Source organism: Zeus faber, assembly GCF_960531495.2.
Source record: "Zeus faber genome assembly, chromosome: 4".
Classification (NCBI taxonomy): domain Eukaryota; kingdom Metazoa; phylum Chordata; class Actinopteri; order Zeiformes; family Zeidae; genus Zeus; species Zeus faber.
The window spans coordinates 14027563-14048814 of record NC_137191.1 but is presented as its reverse complement, the minus strand read 5'-3'; the positions used below and the strand labels follow the sequence as shown (position 1 = coordinate 14048814).

Here is a 21252-nt window from a genome sequence, read left to right as displayed (position 1 = left end):
TGCTCTGCAGTTTCCAATAATAACCAAAGCCATTTTACAAGACCAAACGCTGTTCCCTGGCAATAATCCCATATTCAATCACAATAATCCCGCCACACACACTGCTGAAGAAACCCAAGAGTGGTTTCTCAATCACCACGATGCAGGTGACTGCCTGCCACCCCCCACCCCCCGACCCCAATCACCTGATTAGCACAGAACCTTAATGGGAAATCATGGAGAAATAGTGTTTCTCCACCTCTATTATCCCTCAAAGTATTGGAGGCATTTCTTCTTAATGAGCGGTGTGGTATTCCGCCACACAGAGTTCAGTGTGTCACTTTTATGACAGCATTCCAATAAAAACAATTGCGGCTGATTCGATTTTAAATTTGCGACTCAAGCCTCGGTTCACCAATGTTGCCTTCAAGGTGTTTTGCAAGGAAATGTACAACAACAAAACAAAACAACATTTCACAGAAAATACAATCAGCATGGCAAGTAGACTGTGTGACTACAAAAAGTCGATGGACATTTGGATATATGAAGTGCTTGGATGTGTTATTACCCGCGCAGATATCATGTGGAGGTGGACCTGACAGCTGAAGCAGGCTGTGGTTGGTGGCGGTGGCTCATCCGGACTCTTGAAAGTCTTGGTTGGGGAATCTTGGCTAGCCTGCAGCACATTCCGTGTGTCTTATTTGTTTTTCCCTAGGTGTAATTATTTGCAACTTCAATGCAAAGCACCTTGAGAACAATATAATGTTTTCTTCTTCTTTTTTTTTTTTTTTTGCTATATTCTTTCTGCACAAAAGGAAATTCCTGGCATTCTTCCACATGCTCTTACTCCTCCTTCGAGTAGGACGTTATGATGGGTGGTTTTTCCAGTGGTGGAGGAAGTGCTCAGACCTTTTTACTGAAGTAAAAGTACAAATACCCTGAAACAAATGTACTCTTGTATAAGTGAAGACATTTCTAAGCAAGTGAAATGTATATAAGCACAACACATCATGCAATACTGTATGCATATAAGCGCTTGCTTTTAAAGGACTTAAAGCATTTAAAGTGAAAGGGGCACATGTCACATCCAGTACCCTGATTTAAAAGAGCCTATAATATGGGACTGTGATCTGATTGGTTGAGTGGATTGGCTGCTTTTGCTTTTCATATATGGAAATATAAATCCGGTTTAAAAAAAACAAACCCAAAAAACTTAAACTAAAGTAGCGTCACTGTGTTAGAAAGGCAGTAGAATAAAAAGTATAGATCTTCGCTTTGAAGCGTAGTGGAGTACACGTCGACAGTCCGAAAAGATGAATATACTTAGGTATACTTAAGTGCACTTTAAGTTAAAGTACAGTGCGCCGAAATACAAACAGTGTGGCGCGTCAGTCTTTCCCAGTGGCTGTTCTCCGGTTGGGTCACGAGGTGGCGCTGAGTCGCCGGGTTTGCCTTTCGATAGCCGAGACGTTTAAATCCCGAATGTGCGACAGACAGGCGGGTTGTTTGGGTCAGGGACCTGGAGCAGCAGACGCGGTGCGGATGGAAAGCCTCCGTAACGAGCTGCGCTTGGAGCCGCCCTGGACGCAGAGGGAGGAGAGTGATGTAAAGAGATGATGGCGGGTTAGGGTTAGATAATCCAACCTGTTGTGCTCCGTCCATGTGACTCTCTCTCCCTGTCTGTCTGTCTGTCTGTCTGTCTGTTTGCTCTCTCTCTCTCCCTCTCTCTCTCTCTGTCGCTGTCTCTCTCTCCGTCTCTCTCTCTCTGTTATCCGCTTACAAAAGCCGAGAGAGGGTGAGAGGCCATATCATCTTGCGGCATTGTCGCAAACTCCGAACAACTGACGATCCACCAGAACCAACAGAACCACCAGAACCATCAGATCCACCAGATCCACCAGAACCAACAGAACCACCGGAACCAAAAGAACCACCGGAACCAACAGAACCACCAGAACAAAAAGATCCACCAGATCCACCAGATCCCCAGAACCGCTAGAACCAACAGATCCACCAGATCCACCAGAACCACCAGAACCAACAGAACCACCGGAACCAAAATAACCACCGGAACCAACAGAACCACCAGAACCACCAGATCCACCAGAACCACCAGATCCACCAGGACCAACAGAAGCACCGGAACCATCAGATCCACCAGATCCACCGGAACCCCAGAACCACCAGAACCACCGGAACCAAACAGAACCAACAGAACCACCAGAACCAAAATAACCACCAGAACCAACAGAACCACCAGAACCATCAGATCCACCAGAACCAACAGAACAACCAGAACCAACAGAATCAACAGAATCATCAGATCCACCAGAACCAACAGAACCACCAGAACCATCAGATTTACCAGTACCACTAGAACCACCAGAACCATCAGAATCCCCCGGAACCACCAGAACCACCAGCACCATCAGATTCACCAGAACCACCAGAACCATCAGATCCACCAGAACCAACAGAAACATCAGAACCATCATATTCACCAGAACCAACGGATCTACCAGAACCATCTGAAGCATCAGAGCCACCGGAACCATCTGAAGAATCAGATTCACCAGAACAATTAGACCCATCAAAACCATCACATTCACCGGAACCATCAGATCCACCAGAGCCAACCAGAGCCAGCTTTATCAAAACCCTCTGATCCACCAGAACCATCTGAAGGATTAGATCCGCCAGAACCGTCTGGAGCGGCTGGGCCATCAGAACCATCATATCCAGCATGGCGAGTCCTGGGCAGAAAGTGGTGCTGATCACTGGCTGCTCCTCGGGTATCGGGCTGAGGATGGCTGTGATGCTGGCCACGGACGAGCAGAAGAGATACCACGGTGAGTGTGGTCTCTCTCTTTTTGAGATAGACAGACAGACAGACAGACAGAAGCACACACAGGCAGGCGGACAGGCGGAGAGCATAGATACTCTGCTATAAATGTGTTCTGACATGTATGCCACTTTTGTATCTATGAAAGGTGAGCTTTTGGAAGTGTGGTATTATAGCGCATCTCATGCACACTCACATTATGCTCGTGGGATAACGCGTCGCGCTTCCACATACACCGGCCGAGAAATTCTCAGAATCACCGATGAGCAGGGATGGTTGACAGGTGGGGGGGGGGGGAGGGACGTGCAGGGACAAGTCTTTAAGTCGGGCGAGCGCCGTAGTGCCAGGCTTACGCTAATACAAGCTTATTGTTGAAGAAAGGCTCATTTGAACCGCAGTGTTTATTTTAAGACCACTAAATCTCGTTTTTTAAGAGCGCCCGCTATCTTTAACGCAAATGATCCCACAGTGACTTGAAAAAGTTTGTGACTGACCTGCCGAGGCGTCTTGTTTGCCTCTCTACGGGGTTTGGAAACAGGCCCAGAGCCTGATAACTTGGGTATTTCCATTGACATTGCCAATGTCTCGCTGTTGCCCAACCAAACATGGACCAAAACTTTTGTGACGGCCCACGACGGCAGTCTCCGGATACTGTACCAATATGATCGAAACAAGGCGCAATTCAAATGTGCTTTGAGCTCATATAATCACAACGCTATGTGCTGAGTTCCGTCCTTTATTTCCTCGTTCTGTCGCCTCTCCCGCCTTCTCCTCACCACACGCAGTCATCGCCACCATGAGGGACCTGAAGCGTAAGGATAAGTTGGTGGCGGCGGCGGGAGAGGCTTACGGCAAGACTCTGTCCCTGGCCGTGCTGGACGTCTGTAACGACGAATCGGTCAAACTGTGCATCGACGGCGTGAAGGACCGGCACGTGGATGTCCTCAGTGAGTCGAGGCAGAACGTGGTTCTTTTTTGGAGGTCATGATTACCCAGCTTACCCCCCCCCCCCAAAACGCTGTTGAATGCTTTTCTCTTCCCTCTCGATTTTTTTTTTACCCTGCTCCACCATCTCCCCCGAAACCAGTTAACAACGCAGGCATCGGCCTGGTGGGTCCCCTGGAGAGCATTCCCATCGAGGAGATGAAGAATGTGTTTGAGACCAACTTCTTTGGCGTGATCCGCATGATCAAGGAGGTGATGCCCGACATGAAGAAGAGGAGGGGAGGACACATCATCGTGGTCAGCAGCGTCATGGGACTGCAAGGTAGCGACGGACGGATCAGGGAAGGGGGGAAGAGATCGAGAGGGAAAATTGACGTTCAGCGAGCATTTATCTGAAGTGACTTTAGATGTCGGTGCACGAGTGGGTGGATAAATAAAGAAAATAAAAATAAAGTATAAATAAAATGTAAAGTAAGTGAATTTCAATTCCGTTATGTTGGTCTAGGTGTGGTTTTCAACGACGTCTACGCAGCCTCTAAGTTTGCCATGGAGGGCTTCTGTGAGAGTCTGGCCGTGCAGCTCCTGAAGTTTAACGTCACGTGAGAACCATTTTCCCCTCTCGCTTCATAGCCGACCTCATCTCGTTGCCATGCTTTCCGTTCTGATCGCGTCCGACCTCGATGTCTCTCTCGCTTTCCTCACGTTGCCTTTTTTTTTTTTTTTTTGGCACCGCATCCCCCCTCTTTCTCCTTCATTGTCTCTCCTCAGCTTGTCTATGATCGAGCCCGGCCCGGTTCACACCGAGTTCGAGGCGAAGATGATCCAGGACGTCAGGCAGAAGGAGTTTCCTGGGGCCGACGCCGACACGGTGCATTACTTCAAGAATGTCTACCTTCCGTCCTCTGTGGACATCTTCCAAACGCTGGGGCAGAGGCCCGATGACATCGCCCGAGTAAGAGTCTGTCCCTTCACTCCTCTTTTTGTGGGAATGACTGATTTAACTTGTGTTTAGACAGACAGACAGACAGACAGACAGACAGACAGATAGATAGATAGATAGATAGATAGATAGATAGATAGATAGATAGATAGACAGACAGATAGATAGATAGATAGATACAGACAGACAGATGGACAAACAGATAGATAGATAGACAAACAGACAGACGGATAGACAGATAGATAGATAGATAGATAGATAGACAGATGGACGAACAGATAGATAGATGGACAGACAGACAAACAGACAGACAGACAGACGGATAGACAGATAGATAGACAGACGGACAGATAGATAGATAGATAGATAGATAGACGGACAGATAGATAGATAGATAGATAGATAGATAGATAGATAGATAGACAGACGGACAGATAGATAGATAGATAGACAGATAGATAGACAGACGGACAGATAGATAGATAGATAGATAGATAGATAGACGGACGAACAGATAGATAGAAAGACAGACAAACAGACAGACAGACAGACAGACAGACAGACAGACAGACAGACAGACAGACAGACAGACAGACAGATAGATAGATAGATAGATAGATAGATAGATAGATAGATAGATAGATAGATAGACAGACAGACAGACAGACAGACAGATAGACAGATACAGACAGATAGATAGATAGACGGACAGATGGACGAACAGATAGATAGATAGACAGACAAACAGACAGACGGATAGACAAACAGACAGACAAACAGACAGAAACAGACAGACGGATAGACAGATAGATAGATAGATAGACAGACGGACAAACAGATAGATAGATAGACAGACAAACAGACAGACAGACAGACAGACAGACAGACGGATAGATAGATAGATAGACAGAGACAGACAGATAGATAGATAGACATAGATAGATAGATAGATAGATAGATAGATAGATAGAAAGAGACAGACAGATAGATAGATAGATAGATAGATACTGTAGATAGACAGACAGACAGACAGGGGAGCCTCATCCCCGCTGCGCGCTGTCCGGCCGGAGAGCACCGTGGCCGGGGGAGAGAGGCTGGGAAGCACCGGCGCTCCTGCTGCACCTTTGGCTGTTCGTGTCACATGTTTCGTGAAATGCAGCACGAGTTGCCTTTTTTTTCCGAGTTTCCTTTAAACGCGGCTCCGACTCAAGCTGTCTGTCTAGATGTCGTACTCGCAAGCGGCTGGAGGGGAATGACCTCCGAGAGACGAAGCTTGGACTTATTTAACTTGGGATGATGACATGATGATGATGATGATGTCACAAAGCGGCCCACTCCTAAAAAAAATTTAAGAAGGATAGTTTTCACTAATTTCTGCTCCAAACGTTGATCGATATTGATCAAACTCGACCGACAATGTGTCTGGAACATCCCGGTTCTGACAAGACCTCAACCATGTGCGTGTGTACTCCGTCGTGTTTTAGAGACTTTGAGCCTGAAAAATGGCGAGATTGAAATAAAATAAAACGCTGGGCCCCAAATAAGAATGAAAATATCAGAAATGGCAATGTGCAATAAACCTCAGAGTAAGCGAGACAATGGTATGAACCTAAAAAATACCTAGAAGATAGAAACATTTGGCAATATACAAAAACCCTAAAAATAAACAATGAACAATACACATTTGGAAATATGCAGTACACCCAATGTTCATCAGGTTTCCTTGGGCAAAATACCAAATGTTCACCCTGTTTCTATCCCATAATCCCAGTCCGAATCAGCCAGGTCAATCAATAACTGACACCCGCCGACCCCTTGTCTCTGCAGTGCACCAAGAAGGTGATCGAGGCGAGCAGCCCGCGCTTCCGTAACCTCACCAACCCCATGTACACGCCCATCGTGGCGCTCAAGTACGCCGACGAGACGGGAGGGCTGTCGGTGCATGCCTTCTACCACATGCTGTTCAACCTGGGCCCGCTCATGCACGTCAGCATGGCGGCCATGAGGTACCTGACCTGCGGCTGCCTGAGGAGCAGGACCATCTCCCCCAACTAGGCCTCCACCCGCCTCCACCCGCCGCAGATACAGCAGGAAAACTAACACACAAACATGTTTTACATTTTGTACAAATAAGGATTTATATTATACGTACACACGTATTTGCTACTGTATATATACATACAGTATACGTTTCTTAAGACATTTGATAATGTTTATGTGCAAACCGTGATCTGCAACGCTCTGCTATATATTTGCTTTATAAAAAAACCCAGGAATGTAGGGGTGCCAGAGCTTTGTTCACGTCATGTTTCAATAGTTTTAGTAAAACTATTACTAGTTTAAATGAATACTTTGTGAGTGCACTCATTTTAAACACTTTTTCTCCATGGCTTTGAGCATTAAAGATTCCTTAGATTGTTTGAAACTCACTGGCTTAGGTCTGAAAAATAAATCAGCAACCTGTGTATTAGTATATACAGTACGATGAACTTATTGAGCATTTGCAGAATTGTCTTGCCATTAAAAGATTGACATTTATACATGTTGGTGGTTTATCCTCTCACCTTGAGGATTGTATTCATTTCGCAGAAACATGTTGGTCCGTTTAAAACTTACCCCCGATTGTTTAAAGTAGTAAAATAACTAGGTCCACAATCAAAAGCAGATTGTCCTGCAGTTTTTTTTAGCCTTTATTTTAAACACCCACAGCAATGGTCATAAATAGAAAATTGTACACAACACATGTTTGAGAGCCTTACATGAGTTTTGTCTTTACAATGTAATTACTTTCTCCTTTACATGAAAACTATCTATTGTAATTCAGTCTGATGACTTTGCCAGAACCCGGTGGGAGGTGAGCATCAAGGTCTGATCAACTCGACTGCAGCAGCCTCTGGAGCAACTTACCTCAGTGGTAGATTAGAAACAAACACAGGAAATGCTATTGTTCCTTGTTAAAGGTCACTGTACAATAGACTTCTCGCCCGAGCATGATAATGTAATCACAAGTGCACAGGAGCTTTTGTTAAAGAAATCTTTATTCAAATTGTGGCACAAACCATCTTTACAACATTTAAACAAGTATTCAGCGTTTGTACAGAGTTTCTTTAAAGACAAACTTATAAAATACAAAAGCGATAAAAGCAGATTTAGAGAGAAAACACATGAGACTATTAACATAAAACAAAAGAGTGAAGAAAGGCCGGACAGGAAGCTGAAGTCAGTTTTAATAGCACATGACTGGAATGGGAACAGATCAAAAATCAATAAGTACAAATGCCATAAAGAACGCATTTTGCCCTTTTCTGACGGCCTTGATAGAGGTACAGTCCAGCAAAGCGAGAGAAGCAAAAGCACAACTAAAACAAAGCCAGGAAAAAATAAAACTCTTCAATTAAGACAGTAGATCATCTCAAGCCAATACAAATATATATCTTTTTGTCAATGCCTGGAGTGTAGGGTCAAATTTCACACATGGATCATTGTAAATTTACGTGAAACATTAAGTTAAATTTTAAATAGCCCAATCGGCAAGAGAATTAAAACCCACTTCAACAGCAATCGCCTCCAATAGAACGACATTTTTGATGCTTCTTGTCCTGAGGAGCAGCCAGGCACCAGCCATGCGCCACTAGACCGCCTTGTGCGCTTCTTTGTGGGAGGACGACTTGCTGGACAGTAGTTTTTCCACCATGAGCTTGGCATAGCGTATGCGGCTGGCTAACTCCTTGGAGCAGCCAAACTCCGCCAGCAGAGACAGCTTGTACGTGCGGAAGTCACGCTTCTCATCGATGTAGGTCACCGCACCCATCAGGGGACAGAGGATCAGCTTGCTGTGGTCCTGATGCGAAAAGAAAAAGAAAAAAATAAGCGCTCAACAAAATTAGCACTTGAGTCCATAGGAGCTGGCATTTGAAAAAAATAATGACTATTAACTGCACCCTCTTATTCCCGCTCCCTACCTGGAAGAAGTTGATCTGAACGGTGCCGTTGGTGAGGCGCAGGACCATGGCGCTCCTGGTCCTAAACCAGTAGCAGAGGTAGGGCAGGTGCGCCAGCTCGTCTCCTTCCCGCCGCGCCATGTTGGCGCCGGCTTTCAGCAGGTGCTCACTCATGTAGTTTCTGAAGTAGTTCAGCAATGTCACCTACGGCAAGAGAAGGACCCTCGATCAGGCTTTGACTCGTCATCCTTCAACACCTTCTGTTGGTGACAATGCATCCCAAGGTTCCTCCCCCAGGAGGCGCAGCGATTATAGAACATCTTGTATTATGAGGAGGGTGAGCTCTGTCTTCCAGTATACAGGTGCCAGCAGCTACATCCCAGAGATTTAACCATGTTGAATCTTTTTTTAGTCAGACGGCTCCTGTAGCAACTACTTCCAGTCATATTTGACATGTAAGGCTTGGCTTCCGTTGGGGCAGTGTTTCTAGAGTACAAGTACAGAACCACAATCGTAGTCTTGCTGTGTCGTTTTATTTAGGGTAAGCAGTAAATAAAAGCTTGGCACTGTGTATTTCAGAATCAAGTTGATATTTACGCGGGCTGGGACGATAGGTCTGTCTCCCGATTCGATACCATCACGATACTTGGGGGGGGGGGGGGGGGGGGTGAATCTCTGGTCGAAAAATTATTCTGTTGCCTAGTCTCACGTGATATTAGACATGACCTTGTTAATGTATTGCTGCGTTGTACTGTATATGTTCATACTCGCTTCATTCACATGCACATACAAATACATATCTCTATTCCCACTACTTCTATTTTGTACCCCCACTCTGTATTACCTTTTTGAGTCATTTTATTTATATATTACTCTATTCACCAACTGCATTACATTTTAGGAATCAGTTTCAGTAAGTAAGCTAGGCAGTAATTAGGTTAGCTTTTATGTTCGGTTTAGTAACTATTGTGCATAATCTCCAGGTGCGTTGCAAAGTCATTTCACTGCATATATGTATGAATGTATGTATACGACAAATAAACCTCTTGAATCTCAAATCTCTCAGGCAAGCATTCGTACCCAGAACAGTCATCTATGTGGGAACAGATGGCATATGGAACTTTTCCATAAAGGAGGCCAGTTTTGGAATGTCTACCTACTGCCGTCACCGGATATTTTTTTAAACCAGCAACATTACGGATTCCATGTGGGAGAGGGGCTTTAGACTAGCAAGCCTTTGTTTGATTTGAAAAAACACTTCAAGTCACATTATTTGAATAATTACTATAAATGAAAATATTTAAACAAACAGTTAAGCACTTTAGCAAAACTAGACTTGAGAGAAAACTATAAGTTACTTATTACACAACTATTAAGTTATTCACCAAAATAAGAAAAAATGATGCTATTTTTGCCAGTGGGGAACACGGATAGTGAAGGCAAAACCTGTGTCTTGCCTTCTACGCACTCTGCTTGTCATCAACTCCCACGTTTGAGAGTCTGCCACGCTGGAGTGGCGAATTCGTAAGTTCTGTTAATTTTAATATTTACAATTTTAATTCTCAAATTTAGTACTGCAGGGGTGTTGCGCACGGTTCAGCAGGTCGGATCAGAGAGATATTTTCTCCAAATAAGCAAATAAAACATGATGCATTTAATTTACTCTGCTTCCTGCTCCGCTGCGGAGCAGATCGGTCCTGGGGAAATAAATTTAACATCTGGTCAGATGTGTGTTCGCTGTGCAATAAACTGGATGACTTTTTTTTTTTTCCTTCCTTCTAAAGACAAAGTCTAGTCGAATTTCATTCCTGCAGTCAGAGTGCGAGGTGGGCCTCAAACTGTCCAGTCCTTGAACTTAAACTCTCTTTTCAAAACCCTGGACTTCACTGCATATAAAAAGCAGTAAACAAAATGTGAAAAAGATCTGTCCCTATAAAAATAAACATGGATGGCCAAAAAGCCCTCAACTAATAAAAGGTGATAGAACAAACATGAGATTATGAATGCGTATTTGCAGTATATCTAAATGACAAGTACTTTGAAACTGTTCTGAAATAATAGAAAGAACAAAAAAAACAACAAGTAATTACAATTTGGCTTTAAAATGTGGGGGTGCAGGTCGTATCCATGCGGGTCTAACCACCATTTTCTGCTTTGTTTTTCAAAATGCATGTGACATTACTCAGATTAAAACAATAAAAGCTGCAACTTCTTGCCACTTCTGCAATGACTAAATTGAAGCAATTAAATTCTATAGATTAGGCATAAATAAAAATTGATTAAAAAAATATATATCTTTGAGAAAACAAATAATGCTGTGGAGCAAACCAACCTTCTTGCTAATGAGAGTTGGGTAGTTGTGCATGGTGTAGAAGGCCTCCGCCGCCGCTTTGTCCATATACTGCAGGCTGTCTCCATCAGCGTACATCATCATGCGGGTGTAGTCGTTGAACAGCACGCCAACACTGTTGTCACAGAGCTGGTAGCCTGAAAGACGCAAAGACAACACTTCAAAAACTTATAACAGAACAGTGCTGCACATTTCAAGTCCTTGATTCCACAAGTCCTGGAATCAATATGCAGACTGCCAGCGTCAGGGAAAAATATTGAGTAACAATATTGCGACAGGGAGTCTATCGTTTGAGTTACTGCAGCTAAATGGCTCCAGTTATTCACACCGTAGCCGTCTCATAAGGAGGCTAAACGCATGGCATGCGAGCTACTACAGCTAACTATATAACGGATATCCCTTGAAATGCATCATATCGTGAAGTTACAGAACATGTCCACCAACTAGAGATGCACCGATTGCTTTTTTGGCCGATTCAGATCCAGGATTTTTGCCTGAAGTCTGACCTGTCGGGTCATTGTACGTCCATGACAAATACATTATGTGATCTGATCACATGATTAGACAGCTGCACATACAGACTACTGCTGCAATTTTCAGTTACCACAATAGTGAGATTGCTGATTTTGACACTGTTTATTATTGTTCATTATTCACTATTGAACAATAATAAAACATGAAACTGTCCCTGAGTTCCAAAAAAATATGGGGCTGTCACCAAGTTTTAGTATAAAAGTTTTAGTTCTGTAAGTATTTAGGTATATCATTTATACCTCTAACTCTCACTGAGTTTTAGTAGGACCAACATAACTAACATGGAAATGTCCAGTTCAAACATAACCCTCACTCTAAGTGCAAATATAAATGTATATTATTTCTTTGGCACTTTGCAAATAAATTGCAATCATTCCAAAAATATTAAATGGTCGACTCTGCTTGCTCCTGTACCCCGGAAGTCCTCCTTCCCTCACGTCAAACCAAACAACTCATTTTACTGAGTGACGGGTCAAGAAACAAGTGTGTGTGTTTGTGTGTGTGTATATATATATATATATATATATATATATATATATATATATATAAATTAAAAAAAAAAAAAAGACGGCCATGAGAGTGACACAGGTTTCACAATTTTGGAATATTGTCGGGCGATGGATAAATCCTCTATCCATTCTTCTTTGTTTATCTTGAAGTACCTCCAAAACAGCTGTCATTTCCTTTCTTTCGCGCTCTTTGAGTGTCAACTACGCTACATTGAGTTTGAGTATCTGAGCTTTTTTTACCAGTATGAGCACAGTATTGGGCGTGTCAATTTGACCGGCACAGAATACGAAAATATATCCGAAACCGATTGACCGGTGAAAACCAACCAATTCCGGTCAATCGATCTGTTGATCACGTTTGAAATGTTAAATTTACGATCTTATTTTTGTGCTTTATTATAACTCTCCCACTTCACCTCAGCAATGCAGCGTCAGTGCTGCTGCATATCAGTGGATGTTGAGTGAGAGGAGAGGGAGGGCTTACAGAACCACAGGTCGTAGCATCTGACCACTCCAAGGAATGTCGTTTAAATACCCGATAAATGTATGGTATTGTTTTGTGTTGATTGACTGATTGATTTCAGTCATTAAATTGTTTTTTTGTTGCGTTGTTTCAGCTGGCATTTCGTACCTGCGCATTTTAACTAAGAATTGCATAGTTTGTACACAAAATGCGTGCAGGATGGCAGGTCTGAATATGTATGCACAAACAAAGCTTTGAGTCCAATGAATACAGCGTGTGTGTTTAAAATGGTGATTGACTGCTCGCTAACCATCTTTCAGGTTTGTAACATCAGGAATTCATCTTTACTTCCACTCAAAACCCAAATCTTACCCAAGCCGTATTTATCGGAGTAGTCCACCCACTTGCTGATCCAGAAGATTGGAATGCACGCAGGATCCTCTGCCTCGTCTGGATATGGGCAGCAAGAAAAGGAATGTGAAGGTGAATTTCAGAGCAAAACACTGTTAAATGAGATGTCAGGGTAAATTATCCCACATCCCCTTCAGGGACGTCTTTCCTTACCTTGACGTACGAATGGTCTCTCATAGGGCTTGGTTGCAATCAGGGTGTTGAGCTGTGCCAGCATGTCAGTCAAATGGCACACTTCAGGGTCACTATGTGCACAAACAGATTGGAACAACCACCACTGTGAGCGAGATTTTTACAGCCTTTTGATAACAAGTATATGAGGAGGAAACCCTATATTTGTTTCACCGGTCACGGCGTACACTTTTGTTTGACACATTGACACTAGCCAATGGCCTAGCGCTGGTGTGAATATTTCCCTTGCTTTTGTAACACCCCCTACACTCCTTGGCACTAAATGCTGGTTTACATCACAACAACCACAAGAGAAAACTTAAACATTAAGTATAGACCGACACGGCTCTAGCTTTGTGACGCAACCCCAACAGGATAAACCAAAAGGTTGCATTTAATTTTAACCAAGATTGGACAAACGACCGCCTCACCTTGGTTCATGGCCTTCTTTCAGCTCCACCTTCTCTGCTCCTTCTGAAAAGACATCAGCACACACCCAGTTTGAGACATGAAAAGTGGAAAATAGGGACGGACGGCATTCTAGTCATAGTGGAAGAACAAGCTGCACCTTTGTTATTGAGTGCGGTCAGGGGTCGCCTCTGCTCTTGGACTTGCGAGGGAGCAATGGAGAAACGAGGCGGCATGGTGAGACAGGTGGTCGGCAGGTGCAGAGGAATGTAGCCGCCGGTGAAGAACTCGTCCGCCTGCAGCTGAGTGACCGTCGGCCTTTTGGTGGGATCTGCGTGCAGCATCCGCTTGATGAGAGACGCAGCGAGGGGGTTGACGTGCTGCAGACAGACGGGTAAAGAAGGGCGGACCATGCGGAATGTGTGTGGGGGAATCAAAGGGAAGACAACGTTTAGTTTCAATAAATCAGCCAAATTTAATTAAATATATACGGTTGGAGTTGATTATTAACATACCCATGGAATGGTGTAGCTGTTCTTTTTGATCCTATTATAAGTCTCCTTCAAACAGGAAGTCTCAAATGGGGGCTTGCCAACCAGCAGCGTGTACCTGTCATGAAGAAAGAGTTGAGACGGTCAATACATCAACTAAACTGAGAAATCAGCAACTGCTGAAGCTGCTAATTTATTGGCATCTATTGATTGTTTTGAGAGTAAAGAAAATTACATTTATAAAAGCATTACAGATATGTTAGGCTTACAGGATGCATCCCAGTGACCAGACATCGACTTCGAAGCTGTGGCCCTTCTTACAGAGCACCTCCGGGGCGATGTAGTTGGGGGTTCCACACAAAGTCTTCTTCCTCTCGCCATCAAACTCAATTTTAGTTGCAAGCCCAAAGTCCCCTTTTGGAAAACAAAATGACATAACAGATTTTAAACGACATTCAGGACAAAACTAAGAACACTAACAAAAACATGCTGACTATATTCCAGTGCTGCAATTGCATTTGGCATCATGTATGCAATACACATGTGAGAACTTAAAGTGAGAAAGTACCGAGGAGAGAAAATGTAATAAGTTCAGTTGGGTGGGGTAGGTGGCTGGTGTGTATGTGCATTGTGTCCAACTTCGTCATCAAAATACTGGATGATCTGGTTTATTCCTTCATACAGTCAGGGTTCCCACACGATGTATTTCATATGATCATTTTCGAGTATGATGAAAAAATCATCAAGTCCACATGATAACAAACAGAGGGACGTGGGCATTTAGACCTCAACTAAGTAGAAACTGAGTATTTAGTGGCAACCCTGACGTTTTGACACACGCTGCTCGCATTTAAAAAAACACAATTTTATAACATGTTCATTCGTGTGCAAGGAACTAGTAATCCAAAGATGTAGTTTAATACGCAGGCACTGCATGGACGGTCAGCGCTACCTATTTTGACTTCCATCTCATCATTGAGGAAGATGTTGCCCAGCTTCAGGTCCCTGTGGATCACTCTGTTGTTGTGCAGGTACTGGCAGCCTTTGAGCAGCTTCATCATGTAGTAGCGGGCCTCCGGCTCGGTCACGGCTTTGCGGCGCTTGTGCAGCTCCAACAGGGACTGAAAAGTAGGAAAATGACATTAGCAACTGAGGAAACATCAATTTAAGGGCACCCCGTAACTTGTGCATCCATTAGTGACAAGAACAGAGAATAAATATGGTCACAATCGACTGGGATTGAAATAATTAGGAGGCTAATAATATTATTAGGAAATATTATTATTAGGAAATAATAAGTCATCTATTGTTTGAGTTTGTTCATTTTATGCTACTATAAACAGCAGCAGCATGAGAGACATGTATGGTCATTGAAGATTGAAACAAACGGGTTAAACGGTTTTTCCTCAAACCAATGATCGATTAGGAGACTAACGGTGGGGCAGCTCCACTGAGGAGCTGACCGTTGACACTGGACGAATCAGCGACCCAAACAGTTGGATACGGAGCAAAAATAGTTGAAAGTCATCCTGAACCTTGTTGCAGCGAAAAGAACTAACTGAATAAACCCACTTAAACGAGTTCTAGTCTGCTTAAATTATGATTTACACGCAACAGGCTAAGATTCGAACCACGCTGCCTGTTGGTCCGTTGGTTGGCAAAGCATGTTGTTGCTTTATTAATTATAATAATTATTATTATTAATTTTATTATTGTTATCGTCTCACCCTGCGTCTGCAGATTTCCAGCACGACAAACACAAAGTCCTCGTCCTCGAAGAAGCCGTGGAAGCCCACGACGTTGGGGTGGCCGAGGCTTTTGTGGATGGTGATCTCCGACGTCATCTTCTCCCTCTGGTGCTGCTTCAGGATCATGGACTTGGGGACGATTTTCCCGGCGAACACCTGCTTCGTCTCCAGGTCGGTGATCTCGTAGCATTTCGCGAAACCCCCCTTGCCGAGGAACCGGCCCCGGGAGTACGACTTCATAGTGCGAGAATCCACCAGGACGTCGGGTATCTCTTTCAACGGCGCCGACTTGGGGTCGACTTGGGCCGACGGGTTCGCCGGCTTTGCGGTTCCAGCACTCATTTTGCGTGGGGTGGTGGGGCTGAAATGTCGAAAACACGGGTTCAACACGTTTAAATCAGCTCGTTGCTAAGCCTACCGTCGACTGTTGCTGTGCTCCCCTTCCGAATCGAACATTTAAATCGGAATTAGCGGCGAGCGTCGACCGGGCGCTTGCGGTGGTCCACACTCCTCTACAGCGGCGAACGTGATTTTAAGTTTAAATTGCTGCCTCGTACGTTACGGCCGCCGCTGATTGGTCCGCTGGATTTGAATTCCACGCCACTTGAGCAAGGCATCATGGGAGATCCGCACAAACGGACCAATCGCGCGGGCGGAAGGGCGGCGGTCCGCGCGTCGACGCGGCCGATTGGCCGGACGGCGAGTCGGTGCCTGCCTACTACTTCCTACTTCCTAATAGTTCGAAAATGTGTCCGGCGTCGTTGGAAAAATAAAGTTTTTCTTTTTTATTATTATTATTATTATTATTATTATTATTATTATTATTATTATTATTATTATTCCAAACAGCAACAAAATATAGACACAACTGAAATGAATTTGTCATTTATTACTTCTATGTTTACGTCACTGTATTAATTATTTTTTATTAATTTGATCTATTGTATTGCATGTTATGTGTAGTTTTGAATCGGTTGTATTGCATGTTTTTTTTTATTCAATGCACATAATATTGCCAGCACATTACTGTGAAGGGTATACCACTGTTTTCTTTTGTGTAGAGGAAGATGTTCATCGGGCATGTATTAGCTGGATCGATAGACACGTAAAAAATAGACAATAATAAAACAATGGAATAAAATAAAAAAAGAAAATGGCAATATGTGTAACAATATGAAAATATACAATAAAAACATAAAATATCTAATAATGTACGACAATACACACTACACCTACTGATAATCAACACATTTAACCATAAAAAAATGGAGTAAAAATAAATGAAAATAGAAATTACCCCAAAAAAATAAAAAATGATGACACGGTTTTTATACTATTTTCTGGATGAACCCCTCACGATCAGTGAAAGCAACCTTTTACACCTCCCGATCCTTGCTTTTATTTTTATTTATTTTCATTTTAAACCTGTGCTGTCAGCATGGTTGGCATACAACACAGAGTATTGTATGCTATTGCAATGCAACTCTATTCATTCTCTAATCATCAAGAACTGCTGTAATAACTCTGTCCTGTGGAAGACCTGTGGGATGACAACAGCACAGTTTTTTGTTATACAGAACCACCATCAATCCCCCTCTTTGGAGAACGATCTCACCATGTTTTGGTCTTTAAACAACGACTGTAATCATCGTTACTACTCCAAGAGGGGGAGAATCATCGCGAGTGAGTTGAATGAACATAAAACCAAAGAAAAACATGTACATGGTAAAACATAAACATAGAAACGTCAGATGTAAAGACAAAAAAAATGTTGATTTTGTCAGGGAACTGGAACAACAATTGGACATGTGGCCTCTTCCTGTCATAGCTATGGCAATAAATGAGGGGGTGTTTTGAAAGCAGGTGCTGGTGGTGTGTGTGCCTGTGATAAGTCCACCAGTATGTGTGTGTGTGTGTGTGTGTGTGTGTGTGTGTGTGTGTGTGTGTGTGTGTGTGTGTGTGTGTGTGTGTGTGTGTGTGTGTGTGTGTGTGTGTGTGTGTGTGTGTGTGTGATGTGTCCACCGGTGAGTGTACGGAACTTGTCCCAATTGGTTCTGGTGTATGAAGTCGGAACTGTATCGTACCGCCTCCAAGCAGCAGAAAAGGTCCCAAAGTCACCCCTGAGTCCCACAGCCATATAGACACTCCATGACGGCAGGAGAGGCCCGGGCACCATGCCCTGCAGCCACAGAACACCCCCCAGTCCGCAGAGAAGCCAGGAGCACAGGAAGCAACAGCCACGCCCGGCCCGGAGGAGCATTCAAGATTCAGGATTCAAGATTTTTATTCGTCACTTACATATACATACTTTCATACATATATGCAGTGAAATGTAATGCAACACACCCGATGATAACACACAATAAGTCCTAGGAAAAATTTCTAAAAGCCCAACTACCTGACTCCTAAAACGTAATACAGTAAGTCGAATACTTATAGAATAAAATAAAAATATATAGAATAAAATAAAATACAATAAAAATTAAATGAAATAAAATGGAATAGATAGAGGGAATATGCTTATGTATATGGAATAGGCAATTATGTATATACAGATATGTGCATTAAAGTGGCATGTGAATAAAGTGAGGTAGTGTTTGGGATAATACAGCACAGTATACAACAGTACGGCGCAGCAATACGGCATCACGAACAACCCTGAACAGTGACACAGTATGTGGTACAGTATGCTACATACAGTACAGAAGGTGGTGGAGCCTATGTGTATGGCTCAGTGAGGATCCCTGGTGAGGTCAGCATTGACAGTTCTAAACAAGTCCCAGAGAAAGCAAGGAGACCATGCACCCCTGGCACACACATACAACCCACCCCCATGTGCAGGCATAAGACGCAAGCGCAGAGACCGGGCCGTGGACACCAGGCACAGACCACAGGCCCAGGTATACATAGGATATGTTTGGCAATCTCTGACCCAGCATTAAAAGAGCCTCCCTATGTCAATCTGTGGATGTTTCTTGATTGTTTACCTTTTGTCTTCTTCCTAGCCTCTCAACCGCAATTGTTGCAACTTTTTCATTGTCCTGAATAGTGGCTTATTTTCTCTTATACAGTATATCTTCCATTGGTGTTTGTCAGCTGTCAGAATCATCCAACTTTCTGTGCCCTTCTGGATCGAATATTTTCATATATTGTTGACATTCCCTTTTCAGATAAATATGCTGCAACCAGCTGTTTACATGGACACTAGGCAATAAATTAGTGGTGCCAATAATTCAATTGACCTGGTTACATGCTTAACATGAGTGCGATTACACCCAACATCCCCAGTAGTCACAAACGGGAATATTGTTTTCATGGATGGAGATGTGGAGACTTTAGTCCAATCATTTAACACCCACTTCTCCTCGTGCGGGATAAAGTGGCTCCTCTCAAACTTAGTGGTCCCCTCCGTAAACTCATCCCCATGGATAAATGAATAAATGAAACGATCCAGAGTTTTAGGCGCAAAGTCGGAAGCTGCGTGGAAAGCTACGAAGCTGGAAGTACACAGGTAACATCTCAAAGAACTTATGGGTGTCCTCAATGACGTGGTGAAGACTGACAGATCTTGTTTTTCTAATCTGATATCTTCCAGCAAGAGAAGATATTAGATTAGAGACTTTTAAGTCCTGTTTGATACAATAAACAGCATTGTCTCTCCGGGCACTCCACATTTGCCAGTTTTCTCTATCTCTTTCCTAATATTTTATAGATAAGGTTGTAAATATTAGGGAAAACTTCTAATTTTGTCCTTTTTCTATAGAATATATTACAGCCCGTTTAGGAAAAATTAAACCCTCTTCTAGCCCACTAGATGTCCTACCAATCGTTCTGTTCTTCAAGGCTTTTTAAATTGATTGGTCCCTGCTTGGGCACTATTTTAAGCCGCTCTCATTTATCAGGGTGTGTTCCCATCTGCTTTAATCAGCATTGTTCTACCTTTGTTGAATAAACCAAACCTGGACCCCTCCCTACATAGAACTACAAGTCTATCTTTAAACTCCCTTTCTTTTCTTAAATTTTAGAAAAGGTTGTTGAAAAGCAACTCGTTCAAACACTGGACAGGGCGTTTGACAAATTTCCAGACATGTGACCAGGTCCTTCTTATCCAAGTCCCAAGTGAGTCTTGAGTCATTTGGTCCAAGTCTCAAGCAAGCCCCAAGTCATTTTTCCTTTGGCAAGTCAAGTCAAATCACAGGTTATGGCTCTTCAAGTCCCAAGTCAAGTCCCTTTTTGTTTGATATTTTGTCAAAAAGTGCAACATTTTAAAATCAATTTAAAAACATTTCTATATTTAAGAACATTCGATCTATAATGATGAATTATTATTATTATTATTATTATTATTATTATTATTATTATTATTATTAATAATAATAATAATAATAATAATAATAATAATAACGAGTTAAACAAACAAACAAACAAACAAATAAATATAAACAAACACACAAAGAACTTTTTGATAAATAAACAAATGTAAAAGATTATTTAAATGTATTAAATTTTCTCTTCCGAGTTCCAGTAAACGCATTATCGATTCCGAAACGTTTCATTTACCGAGTTTACGTGAACGCAGCATGGCACACAAAAGTAGTGTGAATCAGATAAGTACTGGATGAAAAATCAGTGTTTTTTGTTTATTATACTTATTTAAAAATCGGAACATATCGGCTGCATAACTGCCGATCCCGACGTGGCCAAAAAGTCAAATAGTGACCGATATCGGTCTGGCTTTTATACCGTTTTAACACTGCTTTACGGCAGTATGTGACGCCATTTGGATTCACCGTGCTTTACGTTATCTGCGTATGGGAGGGAATGTAAACAAACATGGTTTGTTTACATTGATTTTGTGTCGGACACCGCCGCTTTGTCCTGTGGCGTCCCCCAGGGTTCGGCCTTGGGGCCTGTTTTATTCTCCATGTACTGTACATGCTTCCACTAGCACAGATTATCAGTAGTTTCAGCAACATCTCCTGTCATTTGTACGCTGATAACATCCAGATATATTTTTTCCTTCAAACCCGAGGAGCGTGATAGACTTTCTGTATCGAACAACCGTTTCGCTTCAATTCGGTTCTAGACGGGAAATAGTTTCCCGCCGCTAAATGCAGATAAAACTGATGTCTTGATTATTTATCCTGATAACCTTCACTCAGTGATCAGGCAGAGCCTTGGTGCATTATCCTGGTCTTCCCAGTCCAGTCTGTGTAATCTTGGTGTGATTTTTGACCAATCCATGAGTTTTGATGCTCATATAAGGACGCTGACATGATCATGTTTCCTTCACCTCAGAAACACAGCCAAACGTAGGTCCGTTGTGTCAAAAGCTGAAATGGAGATGCCAATTCACGCTGTTATCCCGTCACGTTTGGACTACTGTAATTCCCTTTTTATGTGCCTTCATAAATCTTCCCTGGACCGTTTACAAACCATACAAAATGCTGCTGCTAGGCTTTGAACACAACCCAACAGACGGTCACACATTACAACCCATTTTAACCTCTCTGCACTGGC

The 21252-nt window shown here is 42.9% G+C and overlaps 2 protein-coding genes across 2 annotated transcripts; one reads left to right on the top strand and one right to left on the bottom strand.

The window, feature by feature from the left end:
- Positions 1 to 1882: 1882 nt before the first annotated feature.
- LOC307228901 (retinol dehydrogenase 8-like) lies at positions 1883 to 7138 on the top strand. The gene is made up of 6 exons (XM_079998746.1): positions 1883 to 2828; positions 3607 to 3768; positions 3909 to 4088; positions 4272 to 4365; positions 4535 to 4718; positions 6534 to 7138. Exons 1-6 carry the CDS (start codon positions 2723 to 2725, stop codon positions 6759 to 6761), a joined length of 954 nt encoding a protein of 317 aa, XP_079854872.1. The 5' UTR covers positions 1883 to 2722; the 3' UTR covers positions 6762 to 7138.
- Positions 7139 to 7608: 470 nt separating this feature from the next.
- On the bottom strand, positions 7609 to 16208 carry plk1 (polo-like kinase 1). Its single transcript, XM_079998505.1, has 11 exons — positions 15712 to 16208; positions 14937 to 15105; positions 14254 to 14398; positions 14009 to 14102; positions 13654 to 13873; positions 13517 to 13559; positions 13068 to 13159; positions 12876 to 12953; positions 10980 to 11134; positions 8669 to 8851; positions 7609 to 8547 (listed from the first exon to the last, which is right to left on the bottom strand). Exons 1-11 carry the CDS (start codon positions 16072 to 16074, stop codon positions 8338 to 8340), a joined length of 1752 nt encoding a protein of 583 aa, XP_079854631.1. The 5' UTR covers positions 16075 to 16208; the 3' UTR covers positions 7609 to 8337.
- Between the last annotated feature and the right edge of the window lie 5044 nt (positions 16209 to 21252).

Coding starts and splice junctions, on each gene's coding strand:
- LOC307228901 (XM_079998746.1), top strand. CDS start 2,723: ATGGCGAGTCCTGGGCAGAAAGTGGTGCTGATCACTGGCTGCTCCTCG. Junction 4,366..4,534: donor CTCCTGAAGTTTAACGTCAC/GTGAGAACCATT, acceptor GTCTCTCCTCAG/CTTGTCTATGATCGAGCCCG. Junction 4,719..6,533: donor GGCCCGATGACATCGCCCGA/GTAAGAGTCTGT, acceptor TTGTCTCTGCAG/TGCACCAAGAAGGTGATCGA.
- plk1 (XM_079998505.1), bottom strand. CDS start 16,074: ATGAGTGCTGGAACCGCAAAGCCGGCGAACCCGTCGGCCCAAGTCGAC. Junction 14,399..14,936: donor TGAGATGGAAGTCAAAATAG/GTAGCGCTGACC, acceptor GTTTTCCAAAAG/GGGACTTTGGGCTTGCAACT. Junction 8,548..8,668: donor TTCAGATCAACTTCTTCCAG/GTAGGGAGCGGG, acceptor TTTTCGCATCAG/GACCACAGCAAGCTGATCCT.